The 27,301-nt window shown below is 54.6% G+C and overlaps 1 protein-coding gene across 1 annotated transcript in view; it reads left to right on the top strand.

Annotated features, from left to right (window-relative positions):
* Positions 1 to 27,301, top strand: part of RPH3AL (rabphilin 3A like (without C2 domains)) — a 77,609-nt gene that overhangs the window by 28,781 nt on the left and 21,527 nt on the right. The window contains exons 4-5 of the mRNA XM_081110118.1: positions 742 to 828; positions 23,379 to 23,553. Coding sequence (XP_080966244.1) covers positions 742 to 828; positions 23,379 to 23,553 — 262 coding nt within the window. The remainder of the gene's footprint in view (positions 1 to 741; positions 829 to 23,378; positions 23,554 to 27,301) is intronic.

Genomic DNA, 27,301 nt, shown 5'->3' with positions numbered 1-27,301 from the left:
TGAAGAAGTTATGAGCTTAAGCAGCAGAGAAGGTCAGCCACTGCAGGAATGAGGTTCTGGCTACTTATGTGTCTGGAGAAATTACATAATGGCTCCAGAGCCAGACCTGAGTCCGCTACTTGCTGGGTGAACTTGGCAAAGTCTCCACCTACTTCTAGCCCCCGAGGCCTCACTGTGAGGCGGGCCTGATGCTTAGGGAGTAGGGTGCCTGGGCTCGTTCCGTGAAGGGACCGGGCATGAAGTCAGTCACTGGTCCTTCTCACGACAGCATCTCCTCACGTCCGTGACTTTTTCTGCATGCTTATACACAAATGCGTTTTCTTTGTTGCATAACATCTTCTGCCGCCCACCTTTCCGGGGAGGGACGCAGCCCGCTGTGCCCGGGCCATCTCGTATTCTGCTGCCTGTGCTTGGCTCCTCCACTCACACTGGGCGTTTGGGCGGTTTCCAGTTCTCTGCTGTGGAACATGATGCAGCTGTGAATGTCGGGCAGCTTATTTGTGATGTGCTCCTAACAGAGTGTGATTGTGGGGGTGAATCTGTACCGTGGAGATTCATGGGGGGGCAGGTCCCTGGTGCCCCAGAGCCACCGGTGCCCTTTGGGTGATTTGCCCTTCTGGCCTGAAGCCACAGCCATCCCTCGGAATACGGCCGAGGGCTCCCCGGCGACGGCTTCCCCAGCCCCTCAGCTGAGGAGGAAGCAGCTCAAGTGTTGACCACCCCGTGTCCTCTCTCTTGTAGAAAGTCTGCACCAAGTGTGGGATCGAGGCCTGCCCTGGCCAGAAGCGGCCCCTGTGGCTGTGTAAGATCTGCAGTGAGCAGAGAGAGGTAGGGTGCCCAGGGCAACGGGTGGGGGGCCCTGGGGCCGGGTCTGAGCCCATCCCACCTGGGGAAGTCCATGGTTGGTCACGGGGGGGCGCAAGGGGGCTTCCCTGAAGGTCAAGGAGGACCTACTGGGGATGACCAGGGAGAAGGGTGGGGCGTCACCTGCTGGGTGGCCCATTTTCACTGCGTGGAGGTGGCGGTGGGCCCTAGTTCTGCTATGCCTGGGGCCCCTGGCTTCGGTGGGAAGCCCTTACGCTGGGTGTAGGTTGCGTGGCATGGCGGGGGGGGGGGGGCAGGGGGCACCTATTATTATAGCCATAGTAACTCCACCCCAGGTTGAGCATTTATTATGAGCCTGGCACCGCGCTGTTTGAACCCATTAAATCCTTTCACGATCCCCTATGAGGGTGTGTCAGCATCCCCTTCCGCTGATGGGAAATGGAGACTCGGGAGGTGGCACCCAGCTGGCTCCTGTGGGAGCTGGAAGGAAGTGCAGCCAGGTCTGCTGTGGTGATGCCACCCCACAGGCCCTTCCGGTGCAGAGGTTCTGTCATTCTAGTTCTTCCCCATTTTAGGAGGAGAAATAGAAGCTCAGTGAGGCAGTCACAGATGTGGGGCTCGTACCTGCATCTCCTAACCCCAGACCCTGGGCTTTCCTCCCTGTACCAGGATCGGAAGTGGGGCCACACCAGAGCGGGACATTGGCAGGAGCTTCCGGGGAGGGGCACGGGACGGGGGTGGTGGGAGCAGAATGCGCCTGGCAGAGGGAGCACGCCCTTGGTCACCACATGTGGATCCCTTTCCTTGCGTGGCACTTGGTATGTGCTCTTACTCTGAGGGCCCATAGAGGCCTCAGTGTGGGAGATTCTCAGCCAGGCTGTCCTTGAATACTGCTGCCCCTGCCGTGTCTCCCCTTCTGCAGGTCCCATCGGCTGCCTGGCAGAGCCCCTCAGCCCATCCTCCGCGGCCCCACTGCCCTTGTTTATTGCTTTATCTTCCTGCACACATTGTTCAGTCCTGTCTTCAGGCCACTAAGTCTCTGGGACTGTCTCCCGGCTGTTGGTGTTGCTGGTTCTCCCTCTCCGTGTCGGCTTTCCCCGGGTGCGTTGGGGTTTGGGTTTGTGTGCTCATCTTGAAGGGGAGTCTGTGTCCCCCTCTTGCTCTCCCTGCTCATCACCTCCACCCAGGTCCTGGGGGGCCCAGTGCAGAGCCAGGCTCTCGGGCTAGTGATGAGCTGTGTCCATGTGACAAGGGGACTATTCCCAGGGCCAACCATCAAAGCCTCAGGCAGCCTGGCCAGGCCCCGGCTGTGTGGGTGCCGCTTCCAGCTCCCCTCCGTGTCCGTAGTCTTAGGTGAGCTCTAGTTAGGGGGTGCAGGGGGGAGCTCTGCTTCTTCAGCCTCTTTTCCCAGATGGGAAATCCCGTCACCAGCCCCCGTTTTCAGTGGCTCTGGCTCTGGTCCCCCACCTCCCGTGGTCCCTGTGCCCTAGAAGACCAAGCTCCCGGTTGCCTCCACCGGCCGAAGGGCCCAGAACTCCACGGGCTGGGCCTTCAGCTCCTCCAAATAGGAAACATTTGGAGTTTCTCATCCATCGAGATGAACACCTTCTTTCTGAGCGCAGATAGGTGTGCTTGCTGTGTTTAGAACCTGCTCCTCGGAACCAGGAAGGTACCCAACACGTGAACTAACATTCTGCCTTGCCTGGAGGTCCCTGATTTCTCATCCCGACTCAGAGATGATCATCTCTGTTTCTTAGAGACGCTGTAAGAATTCAGCCAGGCCCTGACCGGTTTGGCTCAGCGGATAGAGCGTCGGCCTGCGGACTCACGCGTCCTGGGTTCGATTCCAGTCAAGGGCATGTACCTTGGTTGCGGGCACATCCCCAGTGGGGAGTGTGCAGGAGGCAGCTGATCGATGTTTCTCTCTCATCGATGTTTCTAACTCTCTATCCCTCTCCCTTCCTCTCTGTAAAAAAATCAATAAAATGTATTTTTTTTTAAAAAAAAGAATTCAGCCAGGACCTTAGATGTACAAAGTGATTGATGTGCAAAGCGTACATGTCCGGCCTGGCACAGGTACTCTGCAAGCATCAGAGGCCTCCCTCTCTCCCAGCCAGAAGCGCCCCCTTTGAATGGGAGGTCCTCCTGGAAGTCTCCCCTAAGACGCAGCTCTCTGTAAGAGAGGACATTCCTTAAAACGGCATCTTGTGGGAGACACCTCCGCAGGACGAAATGACAGTCACAGCTGAGCTGTTAGAGGACAGAGATGAAGGAGCTGTCACAGAAAAGAAGGTGGATGAAAGGCAAGACGGATGTCGCCAGCGTAATAGCTTAGTGGACGGCGGCAGAGGCGGCTGGCCCTGCCCGTCCCCACCTCCAGCTACCCTGGCATAGCACGTGCGGGGCCCACCACCAGCCCGTCCTAATCGCCAGAGCACCGCGGCGCCCGGACATCTGAAATAGCTTAGGACGAATTTCCTTATCTTTCTGAGGCAACGCATATGAAGCTGTGCATCACGCTATCACTTTGTCCTTGAATTTCCAGAGGCGAATAAAACTCAGCAAGATGAAGGACACCACATCCCGTCTCTGCAGTGCCAGGCCAACTGTGGGCACTCGGTGTGCGCATCCCGAGCGCGGGTGCCCTTGGGTACCGGACCCAGGTGCCGCCTTTTCCTGCCAACGTTTGGGATGGGAGAGTGACAGGGTAATTGGTTTGCTAATGCCTTTTTAAAAATTTTTGCTTAGAAAGAGATCTAATCACAACAAAGAGATAGCTAAATAGAAAGAGCATTTAAAATGTCATTTGAAGTGCCGCTTACAGCTGGTTCTGAGTCCGTGATAAGAGTGAGGAGCTCCGTCCTGCGGGGGAAGCGCGTCCCGACGGGAGAACTTGAACGGTCTGATGGAGACTCTTGCACCAACGCTCTTATCTTTCCTTCGGATGCTTCGCTCCCATCATCTCTGCCTGAGCTTTTAAACACTCTTTTTCTGGAGTGAGATGAGCGCTGGTTACACGTCCCTGGGCTTGTCAGGTGGGCGTTGCTGCCTGTTTGGTGCACGTCCATGGTGTGGGGGGAGGCGGGTCCTTCAGCCCCTCTGCTCCTGAGGGGCTGACAGTCTAATGCCTGTGTCCATTCGGGCACTCAACACATGCTTATTGAGCATCTTCTATGGACCAAACAGCTCTTCCCTTCGGAAGGAGACCACAGACGCAGTAGAGTCAATGCCGCCATGTCGCAGGTGGAGATACAGAGCCAGGGGAGGGGGGAGAGGGTGCTGGAACAGTGGGGGTAGCTGTTATTCGATACGGGGGAGGCGGGGAAGGGTTCCTGATCCAATGGCATTTGAGCAGAGCTCTGAAGCACACTGTGTGGCTGTAGGGATGGGAGCATGCCAAGCGAGGGATAGTGAGTGCAAAGGTCCCGGGGCAGGTGGGTGCCTGGTGATTTGGGGGACTGGCGAGGAGACCGATGTGGCTGGCGTTCGTCAGGGTCAGGAGAGGAGGTTGGAGATGTGGCAGGGGGTCGGATCGTGTTGGTCCTGCCGGCCATGGTAGGACTTTGGCTTTTACTCTGAGTGGAATGGGGAGCCTCTGAGGGTCGGGAGTGGAGGGGAGACATGACCTGAGTCCCCCCCGCCCCCCCCCCATCTTTTCAGAGGATGCTCTGGCTGCTGCGTTGAGAGTAAATTGTAGACTATAATGATGTCAGAGTCAGTAATGACATTTTATCTTTCTTATTTAATATTACCCCATTATTTAATATTACCCCAGATATTTATGTTCTTGACTGTTAGTGTGTGACCCTTAGAAGTTTTCATTTTTCTACAATATCATATACATTTTACTCTTTTCTGATTATACAATTAATATGGCTCATCATTGACATTCACAGTGTGTAAGAAAACATAAAGTAATACACACCCAAAATATCCGTAATCTTACCATCTAATCACTGTTAACATTTTGGCATATTTACTTCTGACCGTCTGTGTATTTTTTCTTTCTATTGATGAACCCATGTTTTAAAATTAATATATATCATAAATAGTTCTCGGCATAATCAATAGCTCTTTGTAAACATTCTGTCATGTGGATAGTCTGCCCATTTAAGACACCTACGTATTTCCTTCCCCCTCTTATTAATAACTGCAATATACCAGTATGTGTGGGTGCATAGCTTCTTGACCACATTTTACATTTTGTCCTCAGAATGGATTCTTAGAAGGGAAAAATGAACATTGCTGTTTATATGCCCTCTTTTCTTATAGACCCTTGAGTTGTTACTGTTGATTTATCTCATAATTAGCTGGTCTGTAATTTTAATCTTTTTAGTAAGAGCCCTCGATGTGTATTTTCTGAGTCTTTTGCTATACGGTAGCTGTTGCCTTTATACAAAGAAGATAACTTGATTGATAATATAATTGATCATAATCTTTCCCACTCAGAATTCTGTGGATTTGCCCCTGTTGTCTACCCACCGCATGTGAAAAGAGCCACCATGAGGGGAGGCAGCAAAGGGACCAATAGGAGCACCGGTACCCAGGGAACTAGAGATGATGGTAAAACTGTGAGAGAGAGATAAATAAGGTTTTTAACTTAATTAAAAGAGATAAGAGGAGTAGAAACAAATTCAACAAACAGGACCTTTGAAAAAAGTGAGCAAATTTGAAAAAGAAACAAATGAACCATTTTTATTTCTGAAAATGACTGTTGTCAATGAATTTTAAAACTCAGTTGAGTAAATTTTAGAGCAATAAGCCTTGTCATTCCCATGAACAGCCACAGATACTTTCCTTTCATTTCCTTTTTATTGATTTTTTTTAATTTTTATTGATTTCAAAGGCAGAGGGGGAGGGGGAGGGAGGAAGGGAGGAGGGAGAGAGAGAAAGAGAGAGAGAAACATCAATGATGAGAGACTCATTGATTGGCTGCCTCCTGCACGCCCCCCACTGGGGATCAAGCCCACAACCCAGGCATGTGCCCTTGACTAGAATCGAACCCGAGACCCTTCAGTCCACAGGCTGATGCTCTGTCCACTGAGCCAAACTGGCTAGGGCATCTTATTGATGTTTTTATGTTTGATCCCTGGTTGGCACTCCCAACAGCCTGGAGTACCTGGCCCCTGACGGCCACTCCACCGGAGGCCATGACTGTGATGTGTGTGTGACCACGCCAAGCTACACTCTTTACCTAATTAGCCACTTGCCTTTTTTCAACTTGCTGCTCCTGTAAGCATTCATTTTCCCAACTCCCCGCCCCACCTCGCCTGCGTTCCTTCCGTGAATACTGGTAGGTACAGGCTTTAGGCACTTTCCTGGTTTCCCTGCTGGTCAATTAAGACACTCTGAGATGCGGTCAAGATTTAAAGAAACGGAACAGGGAATGAAGCCGTCCTCGGGGACTGGTGAAAGGGCACAGCGGGCACAGCTGAGGAGCCCCAAGAAGGGCCGTGGCCCCGACGACAGTTCCGAGGGTGCAGGTGGGCAGCAAGCCAGTGAAGCCTTTGATGCCGAAGTTGAGAGAAAGAGAAGGCGGGGTGACAGGGCCCAAGGCACAACCCAGAGTTGTTTTCAAGGCAGGAACAGAGACCTGGGGAGAAGTCCGAGGCCAGACCTGTGCCTTTATTTCCCCTTAAATAACCCCGCACAGCCCGAGCTGGTTTGGCTCAGCGGATAGAGCCGTTGGCCCTCGGACTGAAGGGTCCTGGGTTCGATTCTGGTCAAGGGCACATACTTCTGGTTATAGGCTCCATCCCTAGCTCTGGTCGGGGCACATGTGGGAGACAACCAATCGCTGTGCTCCTCTCACATTGATGTTTCTCGCTCTGTCTCTCCCCCTCCCTTCCACTCTCTTAAAAATCAATGGGAAAATATCCTTGGGTGAGGATTAACAAAAAAAATTAATTAAACACACACACACACACACACACACACACACACGGTGAGCAAAAGTAGGTTTGCAGTGCTCTGGCCTGTGGGCTCAATGGTTAGAGCATCTGCCTGCACACACTGAAGAATCTTGGGTTCGATTCCCAGTCAAGGGCATGTACCTGGGTTTCAGGTTCACTCCCTCCACGCACCCCCACCCCCGTTAGGGGCGCAACCAGTCCTCTCTCTCTCTCTCTCTCTCCCTCTCTCTCCCTTCTCCCTCTCCCTTCCTCCCTTGTACAATCTCTAGAAAACAATGGAAAAAATATGCTCAGGAGGATTAGCCAAAAAATAAATAAAAGTAGGTTTACAGTTATGAGTACATGAATGAAACACAGAGTTTATTCTTGTGTTGTTAATTATTAATTATTGTGTTATTTTCCATACAAACAACTGTAAGCCTACTTTTGCCCCAGTATATATATATATATATATATATATATATATATATATATATATGGAAATCGAAATTTTTATCTGGATATGCCAGGTCATTTTCATGGGCTTTTGTACAGAACAAACATATTTGGCTCTTTGATTCAGGAAAGCTGTTCAATTATGCTTTTGCTTATTACTTTGTTCCCAACAATCTCATTTCTTCAGAGTACTTTTAATTTGAAAATCACATTTCCATTCTGTCTTCTGTATTCATCGTCTTCTGCCCAATTTCCCTCCTTTAATTTTCCCCTCCCTTCTGAACAATCTTGAAGCTTTTCCCCCGCATCACTGATTCCGTTTTTGGGGTTTTTTTTTGCCTGACTGTGGGTTCCTGTTTGTCTTGCGCACGCGCACATGCATTTATGTGCCTTCAGGAGCCGTGAGCTCCATACCAGGGTTTACCAGGGGCGGCACCCACCCCCGCACAGCCCCTTCCTCTGCCCAGGGTTATACCTGTGGTGCTCTATCCACAGGAGGCCCCTGTGATGCCCCCGTGACCTGGCCCCCCGGCCACTGGAACTAGGGGGACATGGAAATCTGCAGCCCCTGGTTCGCCTGTTTCCTTGCCTCTTCCCGCCTCTCCTGCCCTCCCCCTCCCAAGCTTTCCTGAAAGTAATATACCTGCCCAGGTGCAGCTCCTTGTTCCAGCCCCTTCCCACTCCTGCCTGGTTCTTCTCCTCTCCCTTATTTATCCCCAGGAGTAAGACAGGCCTGGAGGCCCGGCTGGTGTGGCTCCATGGTTGAGTGTTGACCCATGCACCAAGAGGTCACTGGTTCCATTCCCAGTCGGGGCGCATGCCTGGGTTGCAGGCTCGATCCCCAGTAGGGGGCATGCAGGAGGCAGACGATCGATGATTCTCTCATCATTGATGTTTCTATCTCTCTCCCCCCAAAAAAAAAAAATCAATAAAAACATTTTAAAAAAAGACAGGGTTGGAGGAGGAAGGACAAACTCCTATGTGGTACCAGAAACCCACAGGTGTGCCATGCCAGGAAGGCTGGCGAGGAGGGGGCTCAGGCCCTGCCCCCTGACCCCTGCCGGGCGGGCAAGGCCCAGGTGGGCAGCGACCCCTTCCATGCAGCCCACCTGCCTCGTGGAGGCGAGACCGGCTGAGGCTGGCGTCAGATCCCTCCTGTGCTGGTGTCCTCGTGCCCTTTCCTCTCCAGCTCTCACGGGTGCAGGTTGGGAGGCACTGCGTCAGGGGCTTCTAAACACGGGACCTCGCCAGCCGGAAACTCATTTCACTTGCTGGTTAGCCTTTAATCCCATTCATTTAACACAACAAAGTGACTCATTCAAAGTTAGACTGTAATCAGTGGAAAAGTTAATTGGAATCTAATTTCCCCAGGATTCTGGAGAGCATTCCTCCAGCCTGTAAAAGGTGTCTCTGGAGTAAGAAGGCTTCTCCGAGGATGCAGGCATCCTCTGGGGGGGAGGAGGGAGAGCTAGAAAGGGGTGAAGGCCAACTTGTAAGTCATTGAAAGCTGATTAACTCTCCTCTGTTCAGCATGGGCTCGGCCTTCCAGATTCATTCCTGATCTAACTCAGCGAGGCCGACGAGGAGGCCGGGGCGGGGGGGGGGGGGGGGGGGGGGGGGGGGGCGGGCGGGAGGGGAGGCCGGGCTGCACCAACAATGGCTGTGCTTCCCGCAGTGCTTTGCATATCAAAGGGGCTCAGGAAATGTTTGTTGATTGAAAGAGACATTTTCAAAAAAAAGTAAAGCTGGTTCTGTGCTCAGATCTCTTTAGAATCTTTTCCCAGCGGGTGCTTTTGATTCTCCTGAGGTCTTATCTGGGGTCCCCCAGTGCCCTTTGCTGCGAGGTCTGTATTCCTGGCTCCTGGCCCCTCTCTCCCCCTCGTTGATTGACTGTGAGAGGAACTTGTGAAGTAGGGAAGTGGCTTCACGTGGGTCTTTAAATCCTCTCCAAGCTGCCCAGCCTGGAGGGTGACCCGTAGCCCAGTTAGGGCCCCTGGGGAGTCCGCCTTGGCTCAGGCCTGCAGGAGGCCCAGGAAGCGGGGCACCCTCCCTCCCAGCCAGCACAGGGGGTGGCAGCCGTGCCAGCAGAACCCACCGTGCTCGCGGCACCTGCCGCTCCGGCGGGCAGCCTGGGCGCCTCGCACGCTGCCATCTGTTCCCACGCTGGTTTTCTCCTGGTCTTGCTGTTACTTGCAGTTTGGATTTTAGCTGCAAACAGCTTTGCCAGAGGGCCCCCTCCGGAGGCCGCGAGCACAGCCAGGAGTGGGTGGTTGGTGCGCGGGTGGGCGGGCGGGTGGCTGCCCGAGCTCCTCGCCATCTGCGTCTACCTCGTTCTGGGCGGCGGCTGCGGCGTCCCTGGGGGACCCGGATGGTCACACTTCCGCGGTGTGTGGGTCACCTCCCACACGCCATGGCTCTACCAGGCAGACCCACTGTCAGCTCAGGCTCCCACGCATGTGGAAGTGGCAGGAGGAATAGGCTCCTGGCGCCAACCAGGCCCCCCCTTCCTCCCGTGGCGGGCAGAGCAGTCTCCCACCCCGCCCTGCCCCTGTTTGGGGTGCCTATGTGAGCCTGTGTTTGTTCATCAGAGAAAGAACTTTCCTCTCTGAGGTGCTGTCCAATCCGAGAGGGAACGGACTTTCTCACCACTTGTGCGCCAGCCCATGGAGCCGGCTGTCCTCCCATGCCCGCCAGAAGGGCCGACTGGCATTCAGCAGTGGGCATGCACTGAGCACCCACTGTGGGCCAGGAAGTGAATATCTACTTCACCCTCACAGGAGCCCAGGGGGGTACTCAGTATTGCCCCATGTGACAGATGGGGAAACTGAGGCTTAGAGAAAGGTCACCTGCCCAAAGACACCACACAGTAATTGATGGGGCCAAAGGTTGAAGCTAGTGTGTTTGCCTCTAAAACTCCTTCTGGCTGACAACTCTTTCTATGCATTCATTCATTCATTCATCCATCCATTCATTTATTTATACTCCATTCATATAATTGTCATTGCGTGTTTGCTATGTGCTAGGCCAGCCGTGGGCAAACTACGGCCCTCGGGCCGTTTGAAATGAATAAAACTAAAAAAAAAAAAGACCGTACCCTTTTATGTAATGATGTTTACTTTGAATTTATATTAGTTCACACAAACACTCCATCCATGCTTTTGTCCCGGCCCTCCGGTCCAGTTTAAGAACCCATTGTGGCCCTCGAGTCAAAAAGTTTGCCCACCCCTGTGCTAGGCACTGGTTAGGCCCTCGGAAAATGCAGTGAACAAAACAGCCACATATCTCTGCCTTGAGTTTCCATTCTGGCAGGGCCTGGGGAAAGAGAGAGGGAACAGACAATAAACATAAGCAAACTACTAGACGAGCAAAGCGTATAGTATGTTAGGTGCTGAACGGGAAGAAGGCAGAGGAGATCAGGCAGAGGGCGCTGGAGTGTTGGGTGTGGGAAGGAGGGGAGAGCGGCTGCAGTGTTACACGTAAACCGATGACCACATCACACCCGTGAGGGCGGCTAATATTTAACAAGCAGACAATAATAAGTGTTGGCGAGGATGTGGAGCAATCTGAGCCCCGGTGCCTTGCTGGTGGGCACGTAAAATAGTGCAGCCACAATGGAAAGCAGTGTGGCGTTTCCTCCGAAAAGGGACGACCTAGCAATTCTGCTTCCGGGTGAATACTCTGAAGAATTGACAGCCGGGACGGAAACAGATCTACTTGCATACCCATCTCCACGGCAGCATTATTCACAGTGTCCAAACGGTGGAAGCAGCCCAAGCGTCTCCTGTTGGGCAACTGGATAAACCAAATGTTCAGCCTTAAAAAGGAAGGAAACTCTGACACCTGCTGCAACACGGAAGAGCATGGAGGACATTGTGCTACGTGGATCAGCCAGTCACAAGAAGGACCAATACGGTGTGACCCGCCTCTGTGAGGTGCCCCGAGGAGCCACATTCATAGAGACGGGCAGTAGCATGGCGGTTGCCAGGGGCCGGGTGGGAGCGTGGGGAGTCGCTGTTTAATGGGCACAGTTTCCGTTTGGAAAGATGAAAACGGGCTGGAGACGGACGTGGGGGCCGTGGCACATCCCTGGGCAGGTACTTAGTGCTCCTGGACTGTCTACGAAAAATGGTTCGCAGGCGGGATGTTGTGTTGTGTACATTTTAACACAATTTTAAAAAGGGGGATACTGCCCGCCCGGCGTGGCTCAGTGGTTGAGCATCAATCAGCCTGTGAGCCCAGAGGTCACGGTTGGATTCCCGGGCAGGGCACATGCCCAGGTTGAGGGCTCGATAGGTAGGGGCCGATCAATGATTCTTTCTCATCATTGATGTTTCTCTCTCTCTCTCTCCTACTCCTTTCCTCTCTGAAATCAATAAAAATGTATTTTAATATAAATTTAAAATTTTTCTTTAATGGGAAAAGGTGAGCCGTTCCCTGATGGAGGAGTAGTGGAGAGGCCAGCGGCTCCGGGGATGGAGCAGCCCGGGATGGGAACACACCACGCCGTGTGAGGCTGCCCACTTCCCACGCGTGGGGACCCGGGGTCCCCTGAGCGGGCGTGGGAAGGGCTGGTTGGTCCCAGGAGGCTCTTTGGCCTTGGGGAGAAGACATCAGGGGCGAGGGGTCCCGACCTGAATGAAGCTTTCGGCCCATCAGGAACGTGCCCTCAGCTCCTCGTGTTTGGCTCCCTCACACCCCTGCCCGCCCCCTGACTCAGCCGTCCCGGGGCCCAGCGGTCCGTGGGGCTGGGAGCCCTGCGGTCTGCGTGACCGACCTTGAGAACGGCAAGGCGTGTTGCGGCTTCGCTGTCCCTGTTGGTGTGACAGCGTCCTGACACCCCCGCCCCCCACACACTCCCTGTTGGGCCTGCACAGCCTGCTTTCCCTGCTAGGAGACCCTCCGGATCGTGCCTCTGGGGAGGTGGGCGGAAAGCTGGGGAGAAAACACCTGAATTTGGTTGTTTTCTTGCATTAACGTAAATAAAGTTTTGCATCGGCAGAGTTTCCTGCTCGTTTTTCAGATGCCCAGTGACATTGGACGGCACGGTTTTGCCCTCCCCCAGCAGCTGTCTCAGAGTTGGAGCCTGGGGAGTAAGTGTGGCTCCGTCCTTCTGGACCTAGTGAAGCCCCTAGGTGGTGCCCAGCCCTGGGAAGCCCACCCATCCCCCCTCCTAAGGAAATAACTCGGGAAGCTGGCACATCCACAGGGACAGGGAAGCCACGCCATGTTATTCTCAAGGTTGGAACCAGAAAGCCCCGCTGAGAAAAAGGGAAGCAGAAGAAAACCGGTCTTTATTGGAAGCATCCCCCAGTGCGGGCGGGGTTGGACTCTGCGTCCCCCTTTCCCAGCCCGATGGCAGCTCTGGGACGGACGCGACCAGGCCCAGGTCGCACGGCAGAGCGGAGGTTTGACCCAGGCTGTCTGACAGGCTCTTGCTGCGAAGCTGGTGGCCACTGCCCGTGGGAAAGGATTTGGCTGTTTTCTTGCGTTAATCTGAATGCAAGAAATTCCTTTTCCAGGGCGGCCTGTAGGCTGGAGGAAGGTGGGACGGACGGACGGACGGAGGTGGCCCTTCAGCCTCAGTTGCCAAAGTAGTGCCAGCTCTCTGGGTGACTCCTGGGCCCCCGCCTCCCCCCCCCCACCCCCGACTTGGCAAGTTGTTACATCCCCGCCTGGGCTAAGGCACCTGGAGCCCAGCCTGGCCCTGACCATTACCCAGTGGCGACCCTGAACCTGGCTTTGGGTCCCGGCACCTGATGGTGGCCCCCTTGGCCCACGAACTTTGCCTGCTGCTGCCAACCCTGGGGGAGCTGTGTCATGTCACGGGCCAGCTCCTGGCACTCCCTGATTGCCAACTAAATCAGAGGCCCGTTCAGTCGGAGGCCCGCCTGGCTCATCGCCACATGGTGCTGGCACCGCGAGAGGTCACCTCCCGTGCATGATGCTCCTCCTTGCACCCACTCCGAGCTGCACCCTAGAGTGTCTCCCCGGGGACAAGGCCAGGATTGCACGTGCAGCCGTTCTTATCATCACAAAAGCAACGCAATCAGAAACAAACCCAGTGTCCGTTCGTGGTGGGATGGATAGATGGATAGTGGCTACAAAATAATACACGGCCGTGAACAAGGAACTGCGGCTGGACTCACCAAAGGGTGGATTACAAATGCATTAAAAATACCTGGATTAAAAAGGGGGGGAAAAACCAAGTCACCAAAGAATACAGAATGATTCAAAAGGATGATGTTCAGAAACAGGTGATAATAATTTATTTAGAAATGCACACATGCGTGGCCTTTTAAAATAGAAAGGAAAACATGGGATTGCTTTATACAAAATTCCGGGGCGGGCGAGACAATTCTGGATGGTGTCTCCCTCACGAAGGCAGGAGGGCTCACAGGGACATCTCTGAGCTGATAATATTTAATTCATTGTTAATTTCCCAGGTGTTGGCTTGAATATGGTTCTCTACTGTGTTTCATACACTTCCGCACTCATGCTAGATTTCACAGGCACACGCCCAGAAGATGCCAGGAGACCACTAAAATCCGACCCAGAAAAGCTTGCATCAGTGAAGTGGAGAAAAACCTTTGAAATCCCCCAGAATGAAGGGGAGGGTGGGGAAAAAAACCCAAAGAGCTGCAAACAGGGAGACGGTGATGAATCTGGAAGAGAGAGAAAGTAATGGAACCTCAGAATTGTAGGTTTTCCCCAAGAAGGACCCAGAGCGGTTGGGAATGAAGCAGTGGTCAGATCCATCACGGAGCAAAGCATCTCCGAATTGGGAGTGTCCTGGCTGGGCCAACAGCCCGGCCACATCGGGGCCAGCCCCGAAATGGTTTCCCGTTGGCTCTGGAATGCGTTGCTGAGACTGTGTTTAAACATAGGATGTTTGTTGTTCTGGGAATTGAATCAAAATCACAGAGCTCGTCTGAAAAGACCTGGCCGGGTATAATTGGCCTGTCCAATGTTCCCATCCAGCCCTATTCATTTCCTGTGCGCGCCCACTCCAGCTGGGAGCGGAGGCCGGCCTCGCAGCCAGACATCGCCGAGCACGTCTGCCCTCCCAGACATGTGCTGGAGCAGGGACGATCGTTAAATATTTGGGATTCAATGCTGCATGCAAATGAGGTGTGAGGGGAGGCGTCCATGCAGTGTCGACAAAGCCAGAGATGAAGAGCCTGCACCATCTGTGGGACCTGCCGGACTGTTCTGAACAAAGGGAGAAGATGGCATGTGGGCAGAGGGCTGTAGGTCATGCCGGGAGGGGTGGCGCCCCCGGGCACAGGCCCTGGGCGTGGGCAATGAGGAGGGGCTGAGGCCAAGGTGGGAGGCTGGCCAGCGCATTCGAGGCTCTCCCTGACCCCGGGCACACAGCCCGCAGCCCCGGAGAGCCTGCACGTGCTGCTCAGTGGTCATGGCGCAGAAGCCGCGCGGGATCCAGCCCCTCCACGGGGTGCATGGGGGCCAAGGCGTTCCCTCTGGTTCTGAAGCAGCCTGGCCAAAGCGTTTATTAAACTATCTGTCAAGAAAGCGCCTGCGGGGTGTGTTTCCTCGCTGCGTTTTTTCCTCTCCACTGTGCTGGCAATTGCCTGCCTCCCAGACGAACCTGCCTGCTTGAAAAACCCACTTGAAACGAAGAGGAAATTCGCTCAGGCCCTGGCGAGGGCGCGTCCATCGTGCTGTGGGCTGAGCCAGGAGCTGCTGCTCTGGGGGTTGGAAGAAGAGGCAGAGGGGCACTCTGTCTTTGCTGGGCTTCCTTTCCAGCCCAGCTCCTGGCTCTGGCGCAAGCACCCTGAGGTTCTCCGTGATAGTCATTAAAATGCAAATACCCACATGCTCCCGGGAGGGCCTCACTTGGCTTCCCTCTAACACCTGGATTCTGAGTTAGCAGTGAGGAGAGATTAGTGGAAAGCAGAACCCCTCAGCTGGGAGGGAGCTCTGCCCGCCTGGCCCTGCGCTCCTCAAAGCCCTGGGTGACTCCGGATTGCTTACCGGTGCCCTGCACCGCAGACAGGGCCACCAGCCCAGAGCAGAGCAGCCCTGACAGCAGCGCTCTCAGGGGGTAGAGGACAGGGCCAGGGACGCCAGCCCTTTGTGGGCTTAGGCCAGGGCCACCCGTCTACAAGAAGATGTGATCTTCCCTTTCCTAGTTCTTTTTCTTTCACGTATTTTTCTTATTGATTTCAGAGAGGAAGGGAGAGGGAGAGAGAGATAGAAGCATCAAGGATGAGAGAGAATCATCCATCAGCTGCCTCCTGCACACACACCCCCCCACCCCCATCCCCACTGGGGATCAAGCGCGCAACCCAGGCATGTGCCCTGACCGGGAGTTGAACCGTGACCTCCTGGTTCATAGGTCGACACTTCAACCACTGAGCCACGCCAGCCGGCCTGAATGCTGTCTTTAATTTAGTTCCTTGCTCACTGAATTTTCTGATGCTATGAGTTCCCCATTCTCGAGGTTATTTTATTTTTTTTAAATATATTTTATTGATTTCTTACAGAGAGGAAGGGAGAGAAATAGAGAGTTAGAAACATCAATGAGAGAGAAACATCGATCAACCGCCTCCTGCACATCTCCTACTGGGGACGTGCCCGCAACCCAGGTACATGCCCTTGACCGGAATCAAACCTGGGACCTTTCAGTCCACAGGCCGACGCTCTATCCACTGAGCCAAACCGGTTCGGCTCGAGGTCATTTTAATTTAATTTTTGGCCAACAGAACTATACTTTTGAGCAATTTTTTTAGGAAGACTGGACGGATGCATCTCTGTTTCCTGTTTTTGCTGATCCACAGGATTCTTATCCCTGGGATAAGAATCACAGCCATATTCAGGTTTGCAGGGCAAGTGGCAGCGTCCTCGTGGGCATTTAGGATGGCGGATGCCAGTCTTTCCTGGGCTGCCTCTGTGTGGTTACAGATGCCTGCTTCCTGCCCCACTGACCGGACATACAAGCACGTCCACGCCACAGCCACACACACGGGATAAGTTCGAGTCCCCATCCTGCTTGAGTAGGGCAGCAGGTGATCCCACTGTCTGCCAGAACTCTAAGGTAGGATGGTCCCAATCTGTTTCGAACAACAAATATATTTCTGGCATAAACTAGAGCTAAAATTGGATGTGTGCATTCCATTAGCACACCTGCCTGCCTGGCTCGGTATCAGCTTGTTGTCTTTGGCTGTAATCACGGCTTCTCACATTCAGCTTGTCGCCACAAAACCTTGTCGGAGGCAATGCCCAGCTACCCCTGAGGGCAGCATCCCTTCCAACCAGCAGCACAGCGGGAAGGACCCAGCTCTGCCAGGCTCTGTTGCTGGGAAGGCCGGGTTCCCTTTGAAAAACGTCCAGGTTTCTCCCACTGTCAAAATTCTGACTCGTGTTCCAGCCGGCGTGGCTCAGTGGTTGAGTGTCAACCTATGAACCAGGAGGTCATGGTTCGATTCCCGTACAGAGCACATGCCCGGGTTGCAGGCTTGATCCCCGGTAGAGGGCATACAGGAGGCAGTCAATCAGTTATTCTCTCTCATCATTGATTTTTTTTTATGTATTTATTTTTTATTGTTAAGAGAGTGAGGGAGAGGGAGAGAGAGATAGAAACATCAATGATGAGAGAGAATCATTGATCGGTGGCCTCCTGCACGCCCCCTATTGGGGATGTGAGAGGTCGAGCCCGCAACCTGAGCAAGTGTGACCGCCTGGATCATAGGTTGATGCTCAACCTCTGAGCCACACCAACCAGGCTCATCATTGATATTTCAATCTCTCTCTCCCTCTCCCTTCCTCTCTGAAATCAATAAAAATATACTTTTAAAAAATTTTTAAAGGAACTGCAAAACTGCCATTCTCCCGAGCATTTGCTCAATCCTTCAAGCTCTTGCTTTTGAGAATACCTTCAAAAAATTGGCTCAAATAAACTCTTATAAAACTTTTTTGTAGATTTGGATGTTCTTTCACCAATACAGCTTTTCTCCCTTACGTTACATCCAGATTCAATGTACCAGCCACAGGCTGCCCCACTCCCTGTGCGTCGAACTCCCACGCAGCCCAGGGATTTAATAACACTGACGTCCAATGACCACTCTGTTACCCTTTCATTTTAATCGAAGTAATACGTGCATGGGGTTAAAAAATCCAGTTGTTCTGAAGAGGTTATGCTGGAGGAGGCGTTCGCATCCCGGCCCCTCCCTCGCCCACCCGGCCGTCATGCACAGACCAAGCGCTGTAGTTCCCAAGCTGGCTCCGCCATGACTTTCCCGATTTATCAACTTTGGATGATCTGAAAGGCGAGGAACTGGCTAGCTTGGACTACGCTTCTTCCCCTCTCCTAATTTTTATGCTTTTATTATTTCTTAGCTCTTTGATTAAATGAGGGCCTGGCCAAGTTCTGGGGTCTGGCCATGCTGCTAGGAGGCCAGCGCTTGCTCCCTCTCTCTCTCTCTCTCTCTCTCTCTCTCTCTCTCTCTCTCTCTCATGTGTGTGTTCAGGTAACGGGCAGGGAGGGTCATGCTGCCTCTGTGCCAAGGTGGGTTGACCCATTAAGAGGCTCTTTTTAAAAAGACCAAAGCATAAGCAAGAAGATCCCTCTAGAACAGCAGTTCTCAACCTGTGGGTCGCAATCCCTTTGGGGGTCAAACGACCCTTTCACAGGGGTCGCCTAAGACCATGGGAAAACACATATATAATTACATATTGTCTTTGTGATGAATCACTATGCTTTAATTATGTTCAATTTGTAACAATGAAAATACATCCTGCATATCAGATATTTACATCACGATTCATAACAGTAGCAAAATTACAGTTATGAAGTAGCAAAGAAAATAATTTTATGGCTGGGGGTCACCACAACATGAGGAACCGTATTAAAGGGTCACGGCATTAGGAAGGTTGAGAGCCACTGCTCTAGAACATGCCATTCCCCGTGGGGTTTCAAGACCGGGCAGCCTGGAGCTTGTTAGGCAGACAGACGTGGTCTCCCTGAAGACAGTCACAAGGCATGTCCCCCGGGGACCGTTGCTCTGCTTTGTCTTCTCCGTTTGCTCGGTCGGTCAGTCAGTCGGTCAGTCCGTCAGTCAGTAACATTCCTGCCACGTGCAGGCTCCTGGCTGGGCCTGGGACTGCGGGGCTGGCTCCGGCACAGCCCTGCCCTTGACGAGCTCGCAGCCTCCTAGCTGGTGAAGCGCGCTGTTCAGCGGTGCCACTGGCCCCCAGGAGCACGGCCAGGCACCGAGTCTGCACCAGGTGGCACGGAAGGCTTCCTGGGGAAACGTCGCTGTGATGGAGACGAGGATGAAGGGCACTCCAGGTGGGAGGAACAGCGTGTGCAAAGGCCACAGACTGGCCCCCTGTTCCAGCCCGTGGAGCGAGGGGTGGAGAGTCTGCACCTGAGCTCATGCAGGTGCAGCCCCACCTGCGTGGGAGGCGGGAGAGATGGTCACACACCAGGGGCGGAGCACTGGACAGGGACACAGGTCGGCTGCCCCTGCCCGCCCTCCCGTGGCGGGTCCCCTAGGCCTCCCCTTCTTTCCAGTAGGGCCTGGCAATTACCACCTTCTCCAGCCACGGCCATTTAGGAAATGCCAGTGATTGGCGATGGTTATCGTGGTAATTAAAATTCCCTGGGCACAGCTTGGCCAATATCCATCAGTATCTGCAGTCGGGCTGGCCGTGCCTGAAATCGTAATGAAAGCCTGGAAGCAGAGCACACGCCAGTGCCACGGGGAGGACGTAACGCCATTGGCCACCCCAGGCGAGTGCCATGGCGGCTGTGGGGGTCTTTCCTCATTAAATGGCATTTTCAAAGTCGGCTGCTTTGCTGGCCTTATCACAGCAAACCACACGCGGGGAGCAGCGCGGGGCTCTGCAGCCTCGCACGGCTTCTCCAGATGGTGACCCTCTCCTGCTCTGTGGCCCTAGCCGGGGTGGGGTGGGGTGGGGTGGGGTGGGGTGGGGTGGGGCGGGGATTAACACCACGGAGGGCTTTTCCTGCCACTGGGCTGGGGGAGGGGGCCAGGCACTGATGCCAGGCTGCGGGGGACGGGCCTGGGTGCAGGGAGCAGAAACCACGTGAAAAGTTACTGTTGTGCATTTTGCAGGGTGAGGGTGGCCATGGAGGCGAGGGGAGGCCCGAGAATGCACGTGGATTGGCATGGGGGGAGGGGTGGCTGCTCCGACTCAGCCGAGCTGGGATCCCTCACGCCTCGCCTCACCAGTCCTGCTCTCCCGTCTGGAAGGCATTCCCCAAATACTGACCGTGTGTTTATGCACCTCCACCCCGGTGTGCCCTCCACGCGGGGCGATGCACCCGTGTCCCCTGCCAGAAGGATTCAAAAAGTGCTGCTCCTCCAGCTGGTCCAGGGTCACCAGCCAGTCTGGGCTGGTCAGGTCTCTACCCACCGTGATGGCATGAGGCCTTCACCGGATTTCAGTGCTAGCAGGAGGGAAGCAGACAGACCTCAGGCCCCGTTACAGGGGGCTCAGGGAGTAACTGACCTGCCCACTGGGCCCTGGGGAGGCACTGCAGGCTGGCAGACCCGTGGGATCCCTGCCTCTGCTGAGCATGAATATCGGGGTGAATTGTATGAAGTTGACAAGGGGGTTATAGGTCAAAAGTGGTTGAATACCGTTAGAAAGGTAGAATGGTGTATCAGCCGTTCCATGCAATTCAACCTAATAGTTTAAATCCTGTGCTCGTTATACTGTTTTCCAAAAGCATTTGGCTGATCAGTGTTTTTAAGGGGGGAGAGGATGGAGATGAACTGTTGCAACAGGAGGTGAGGCTGATGGCGTGGCGCCTGACTGTGATAAAATAACCAGGTTGGGCAGGCAGCTGGGGCTGTGGGTCTCCCTGGTGCTGGAGGAGGGACTGGGAGCATGCAGCTGCCTTGTGTTCTGGAGTTCATGGTCAGGGAGGCTCACGGCAGCTTGCTCTGCACTGGCATGCCCTTCTTCTTTATTCCTCTTTTAATCTGAAACAGTAAATCCATTTGATTAATTGCAAGAACTTGGATGAAACCCTCAGGCCACTTCCCCAGGAAGGCAGCAGGCTATGGAAAGGAACACATTCCAACCAACAACCCGTGCTGCAGTTCAGCCACTCAGCAGTGTTCATTGTGTCAGCACCTACTGTGTCAGGAGTGTGCCGGGAGCCTGAAGATACAGGGGAGTGAGCAGAAGCACCCTGCCCCTCCCTCTGGGTGGTGGTAGGTCCTAGTAGGAGAGACAGATAAAGATGAAAGTGCGAAGACGAAAGGTGGAAGCAACCGATGAACGGATAAACAGACTGTGGCATATCCATACAACGGAATATTATTCAGCCTGAAAAAGGAAGGAAATTCTGACACATGTTGCAACATGGATGAACCTTGAGGACATATACTATACTATATGATCCCGCTTGAAAGCTGAAAACCACACAAGAATGAAGAGTGAGCCACATCTCTGAGTCACCCTCAGGGTGGTCCCAGCCACTTCCCTTCAAACAGGATCTTGGCTGGCCAGGCAGGAGGGGAGTGTGCCCTCCACCCGAGACAGGGTGCCCCGGGGTGGCAGCAGGTCCCCATCACCCGTCCCCCTGCAGCACCTAACTCTGGTGACCTCAGGACCTGACAAGGCCTCCCCCAGCCCATCACCCCCGGGGCACTGCTCCTGAGCCGGGTCCCAGACCAGACCCTGGGTCCCACCAGCAAAGGTAGTGCTGTTGACACTTAGCACCCCAATGGGGACTCGACTTTTCTTCCTGGAGAAAAAAACATACGTCATCATCTCATGTACACACACCTGTTGACCTGGCGGTCAGTTCCGCTCCCGGGATGTTCCCAGGCGGTGACTGACACCTGTGATGACGTGTGTGCAAGGGATGGTTGCAGCTCTGCTCCTAAGGGGAGAACTGGAAACAATTTAAATGTCCATCCGTGGGGGGCGAGTGTAAATTTCACAAATCCAAACTGTGGAGCCATGAAAACCTGATGGTGAAGACCATTACTGTTAACACAGAACAGCAGCTACGATATAATGTTAAGTGGGGGCAAAAACAAACTACATGAAGTTCTTTAAAAAACAAACAAACAAGTGCGCATGCCCAGGGAAGGGCGTAGAGTATTCCCAGCACAGTGCTCAGCGGGGCTCCCTTACGAGTGACCTAAAGTTGCTTCATTTGACTTTGCTGTTATTGTCCTCATTTTGTAATCTGTGTGTGCATTTCTCTTCTAAAGGCGGGGGGGGGGGGGCGCCAGGGGGGCAGTTTCCATGGCAGCGGTGGGGAGGCAGTGTGTGGGGTCCTAAGCCAACCCAGCCCCGCCGTTCACACATGGCTCTTGAGAGCTGCTTTCTTGGTCCCCCACTGCCCCCAAGACCCAGCCCACGTTGGGGGACAGGAGGCTGGCGTGCTCGGCGGGGGGGCAGGCAAAGCCAGGGCTGATGGATGAGCAGGCCTTCGCTTAGCAGAGGGAGGCGAGTGAGTCACTCACCCTCCCCATTGCCTCCCGCTGGGGCACCTGCACGCAGGCACCAGGCAACGCTCTGCAGGGACAGGGCGGCCTTGGCGGCTGCTCCTCATGCGAGTTTTCTCTCCCCGTACGGCACTTCCCTCCCCTCCGGGCGTCCATCCTGCAGGATGCTTAGTGTCCACGCTGAGAACCCACTGAAGAGTCATCACCGCTCAGCCACGTTTAGTGAGCGTCTGTAAACTTCCGGGGTGAGACTCTGGCCTCCAGTGCGGAGGAGAGGCCAATAGCGTGACGGGTTGGCCTCGGGCAAGTGGCTGAACTTGTCAGGGCCTCAGTTTTTCCATCCGGAAAGTGGGAATAATAATAGAACTTCCTCAAAGACTGTTAGCACACCAGGTGCCTCTGGGAATGCGGAGGAGGCTTTTCGATTGTGTGCTTTGTGATTAAATCATGTGCGTGTGTTGCCCATTGAAATAATAGTTACGTATTGTAGGAGGGCTGCGAGAGGACCAGCGAGGGCCAAAGGGGCCCCGCGAAGCAGTCATCCACCGGACGGGTTCAGTTACTCAAGGGCCCCACAGAGCAGGCCCTTCTGCACAGGTAGCTGGGAGGGAGGGTGAGCGACTCGTGCCAGGGACAGGGCTTGGACGCTGGTCCCGTGCCCCACACTCTGGAGCATAAAGAGGTGACTGCTGGCCGCTGGGAGAAGCAGATGCCTGTCACGCTCTGAGTAAACAGCCGGTGCTGTACCGCGAAGGGCTCAGTTTATGCAGACCCTGGACCAGGGTTGAATTTCTCTATGAAAACTTGCCGGTTGGTTTCAAGTGGGAAGCGCGTGTGGTTCGTCCTGTTGGAGAGCCCGGTGCGCTTGGCACAGTCAAGGCTCTGAGAATTCCTGCAGTCACCGCTTGGTTCAACCCAGTGCTTGCCCGTGTGCGTCCTCAGGACCCTTTGTTTCTGCTGGGTTTTGTGGGTGAGGAGCCCCTGTTAACAGCCCACGGAGCGAACGTGGTGCGGAGGAAGTCTGGGGAGACTCTGGCCTTCTCATTTTAAACTCTCCCTTTTGAGTTGGGGACTTGGTCCACGGGCCGAAAAGCTGGCCACGTTGGTCGGATGAGAGGAGGAGGGACAGTGACAGTCGTGAGCATCCTCTGCTGAGTGGCTGCTCGGTGCCCGGCCCTGGGCCCTGGGCCTACGTTCATTTGCGCGTCTGACTCTCATGCTGCCCTGGGTCTCCCACTGTTCCTACATCCGGTGATGACACTGGGGTGATGAAACTGGGTCAGGGTGTGTCCAGAGCTCACAGCTGCTGCGTGACGAACCCAGGATTCAAGCCGCCAAGGCCTCCTCTTGCCTGAGAGGGTCGCGCCTCCCTTCACACTCCCACTCCTGCTGCAGGCCACAGTGTGTTTCCTTCCTCGGGACGGAGGTTGGGGAGCACTGGCTGTGGTTGGAAGTAGCCGTTGGGTGCAGGGGCCCCTCTCCGTTGCTGCTCTGAATTCTGCTCTGTGTCTGTCCCGGAGATGCGGGCCCTCTGTGCCCGCTGCGGATTGTCTCATCCGGAGCCCTGTCCACACGCCTCCAGTCCCTGCTGGCCCAGCCCGCCTCTTCCTCCAGCCGCCAGAGCCTCCGGGGAAGGGGCTACTGAGACATTCCACATTCCAACTTAGCACCAGGAGGGGAGGGGGGTCTGCGTGGGAGCCTGGAGCAGGGAGCTGCTCTGCATCGGGCTCTAAGCAGGTGTCTCCCCCCTTAGGTCTGGAAGAGGTCGGGGGCCTGGTTCTACAAAGGGCTCCCCAAGTACATCCTGCCCCTGAAGACCCCCGGCCGGGCTGATTACCCCCACTTACGACCTTTGCCTGTGGAACCGGCTGAGCAAGAGCCCAGAAGCACGGAGACCAGTCGAGTCTACACGTGGGCCCGTGGGAGAGGTAAGACCCCCTGTCCCCTCTCCCGGGATAGCACTGACCTTCAGGCCATCAGCCAGCCGGTGCCATGGGCGGGCACCAGGCCAAGGCCACCACATTCTCCTCGGGGCTCACACTGGTGTTTCACCCCTCTCTATGCCCTGACTCCCCGCCTGCACCCACGTGGGTGGCTGGACCTCAGCACAGTGGTTGTTTGCAGCCTGAGGGCCTGTTTCACAAACAAGCGCTAACCTGGGGGTGGGGTGCCGTGAACAGCACTGGATCTTTGCAGAAATGTGATGTCAGTTGAGATTTTGGGCAAAGTATGAAAATGTGTCTTTTCGAGGTAGGCCTGTATCATCTCTTTTCAACCCTCGTCTTGTGTCTCAATAAAGGGGGCTCTTGGCTTCCCTGGTCCTAGTGAGGAAGTGGCCTTGTGCCCTGTGGTGGCTGCCCTGACGTGGGTGCCTTCCAGGTACCCGCTGTCAGAAGGGGAGCTCCGCCCACTGGTAATTAGCATAGTACCTGGCTTGGCAGATGTCTCTTGCAAGATACTTTCATGTTCATGGTTTTGCTTTCAAAGATCTTGGTCTCACAACAGGCTCTGAAAGTGGACAGGGCAGGTGGTTAGTAGCCCCATTTTATAGATGAGTAGCCTGAGGCCCAGAGAGAAGGAAGCGCTTCCTGTGTGGCAGAGCTGGGACCAACAGGCAGCGTCCTGCCCTCTGGGCTCTGGCTCCTTCTGCCCGAAGTGCCTGAGTTTCAGCCCAAGACTCAGGGACTGAGGGTCCTAAGTGAGATAAGGCCAGAGGGGTGAGGGGTTCATCCTGACGCAGGGCTTTTAGACCCAAGAAAATAGACACACAGCTGCTTCCGAGGGGCCCTCGGCGTCTGTCTTTGGATTATGACCTGGCAGCTGCCTATCTTTGTACCATTTGGGGTGGTTTTTTTCTTGTTACAGAAGTACGGCCTGTTTATTATAAAATTGTGAAGGTTGTCAAAAGATATAATTTAGCAGGAAAAAATTCCCTATAGGTCTGCCCTCCCAAACATCACCGGCAGTTAGCACCTTGGCATCTGTTCTCTGGGCATCTTTTTCTCGGCATCACTCGGCTCCTTCTGCAGCAGCAGGCCTTCCCTGGCCATGAGTTCACCGTCCCTGCCATCACTGCCACCGACAAGCCCCGTAGGGACCACCTGCAGGCAGAGACTGGCAGGCGGAGTGAGGGGAGCAGGCTGGGACTGGCATGCGGGGGCGCTGGGGCTGGCCAGCCTTGGAGGGAGCCTGGGGGAAGTTGTTGGAGAAGCGGCTCCCTCCTCCCTTCTTTCCCGTTCCCACCCTCAGAGCTGGGCTCTCTCGGGTTCCAGCCCAGTCAGGGTGAGTCAGGGTCCCTCAGGCCAGGGGGGCGAGGGGGGGAGTAGAGACGCAGCCATGGAAACAGAGGCTGTGGACACGGTCAGGTTTAGAATGTGGCTGAGTGGGTTGAGGAGGGGAGGGGCCCTCGGTGCCCTTTCTGCTCCGGCATCTCGATGGTGCACACGTGCACACACGCACACACGCACACACGCCATCTCCTCCTCAGCCACACAGACCCAGATGGCCTTTCGGTTACGGGGGCGAGGAAGCAGCAGCCCGTACGCTCCGAGAGAGGCCAGGCCACGTGGAGGCCCCTCTGTGGACTCGCTCTCCCTCTGCTTCCCAGAGCACAGGGCGTGGCCTGTGCCAGGCCCAGCACAGGCTGTGGTCATCCTCCCAGTGGCCGGCAGAGGAGGCCGCCCTTCTGCTCGGCAGGTGGCCCCCGTGTCTCGCCAGGGGCAGCAGGACCGCGAAGGCTGGTGTCTCTGGCAGGTTGTGGAGGCTCAGGCAGTGTCTGCACCCACCAAGAGCAGGGTGCACCAGGGATGGGTGGGGTGCCTGTGGTGGGCAGGACTGAACTTGGGGCAACCACAGTCGGTGGGGGGAGGCAGGAACAGGTGCTGGTGGAGGAGGCAGGACAAGCAGAGCCATTCAGTGTGTAGACGCCAGAGTGTCCCCGGTTTGCAAGGAAGGGCGCCAGAGAGCCCCCCGCAGGCCGACTGCCCCTGCTGCTTCTGGGCCGATCCTGGGTGGCTGTGCTGGTCCTCCCTGATGAGCCTGTGCAGAAGCCAGGATCTCTGCTTTTTTACTGACCCAGTGTGCACTCACAGAGGCTCTCGGCGGCTACCGGATACTGTGGGAGACCTTGGGCCTGGGCCGGCTGGAATCAGCCTTATAGCTGGTCCTGAGTCTGGGGACAAGGGTTGGGGAGCCCTCTTGCCAGCCCCATGCCAGCCCTTCTGTGGCTTCCTGGTTCATGTGGCTTCAAGGTCATGTTTGTGGCAGCCCCAGGAAGACTCGGCCCTGCCTGCCTCTAGGAAGCCCCCCAAGCTGCCAGGGGCTGCTGCCTCCATCTGGGTTCCTTCTCAGGCCCGTTTCCCTAAGCTGTCAGGCTCCTGGCAGCAGGCAGCTCCCAGCAGGCAGCCTTGGGAGTGGGCACGGAGACATCACCAGGCCTTTCCAGACCACTGCCAACTGGGGACCCAGTTGGTGTTTCTCTCTCCATCCCCAGCCCCACCATCAGCCCAGGTGTGGTCCAGGTCAAAGCTTGTCTGGTAAGCCCAGCCTTCATAGCACCCCATTCAGCCAAAACTGAGCTTGAGGCCAGGTGGGAACAGTGACCAGCGCTGGGCTGTGGCCTCCCCCACCACACTGAACGCGGCATGTGGGCTCTCCTGAACAGGCACGGGATAGACGTTATTCGATGAATGAATGAACCACCCACCTGCTCCAGGATATTTGAAAGACCTTAGGAGGGGTTTCATCAGGGTCTGCAGGCACCTCTAGGTCAGGGGTCTGTTGAGCAGCCCCAGGGAACACGCAGGGGATGTGAGAATCCCCCCGCTCTCTGGAGGAGTCTCTCATCCCAGGCTACTGCCTCAGGGACCCCAGGGGCAGCATCCCCCTTCGCCCCGAAGTCTCTGCTCCCTGGCACAGGAGCTGACCCTGGTACCAGCGCATTCTCTCTGACCCACTCCCCTCCACACACCCCCTGTTCCTCCATCTCTCTCCCGCTCCCTCTCCCAGCCCTTGGGCTGGTATACCTGTGGCTCCCAGCTTCCCCCCACCCCATTCCAGCCCACCCTACTTTCTTGCTCCTGCCCTTTTGAAGGAGGAAAGGTAATCAGTAGATACAAGCCCTGAACTTTTCAGTCCACAACACATCGGATGAAATGCATTGATGTTTCCGAGGCAGGTTCCATTTCCTCCTCCTTTAAATTCTCTTTGTCCGTTTTTATTTACGTAAACACACATAATATATGTTAACAAATTAATTCAAAGGTGCATGAAAAATTAAAATCTCTCCCCTTGCCATCATCTCAAACAAACCCCTTCCTCTTTCTCCCTGCTCCTATAAACACATACTTGACATTGGGTTATGTTTTGTTTTGTTTTTAGTAACAAAAATAGGCTCTTACCCATAACTCTGCGCGTTGCTTTTTTCACTTGAAAGAGTATCATGGGCATCCCTCCAGATCAGTAGATATAGATTTTACTTTATTATTTTTCATGGCTTAATAAAACCCCATTATATCCTGTATTGTTATTTAATTATTCACCTATTGATGGACATTCCACGTGTTTCTGGCTTTTCATACTGCAGGCAATACTGAAACACCCTTCTATGTATGTGATGCTTTTATTACCAGGGGGTAGGTTTCCCAAAGTAGGTTTGTGTGTTTTGAATTTCAATAG

The sequence above is a fragment of the Myotis nattereri genome (assembly GCF_964212035.1).
Source record: "Myotis nattereri genome assembly, chromosome: 16".
Classification (NCBI taxonomy): Eukaryota; Metazoa; Chordata; class Mammalia; order Chiroptera; family Vespertilionidae; genus Myotis; species Myotis nattereri.
The sequence above is the reverse complement of the archived record's forward strand: the minus strand, read 5'-3'. Positions and strand labels throughout refer to the sequence as shown.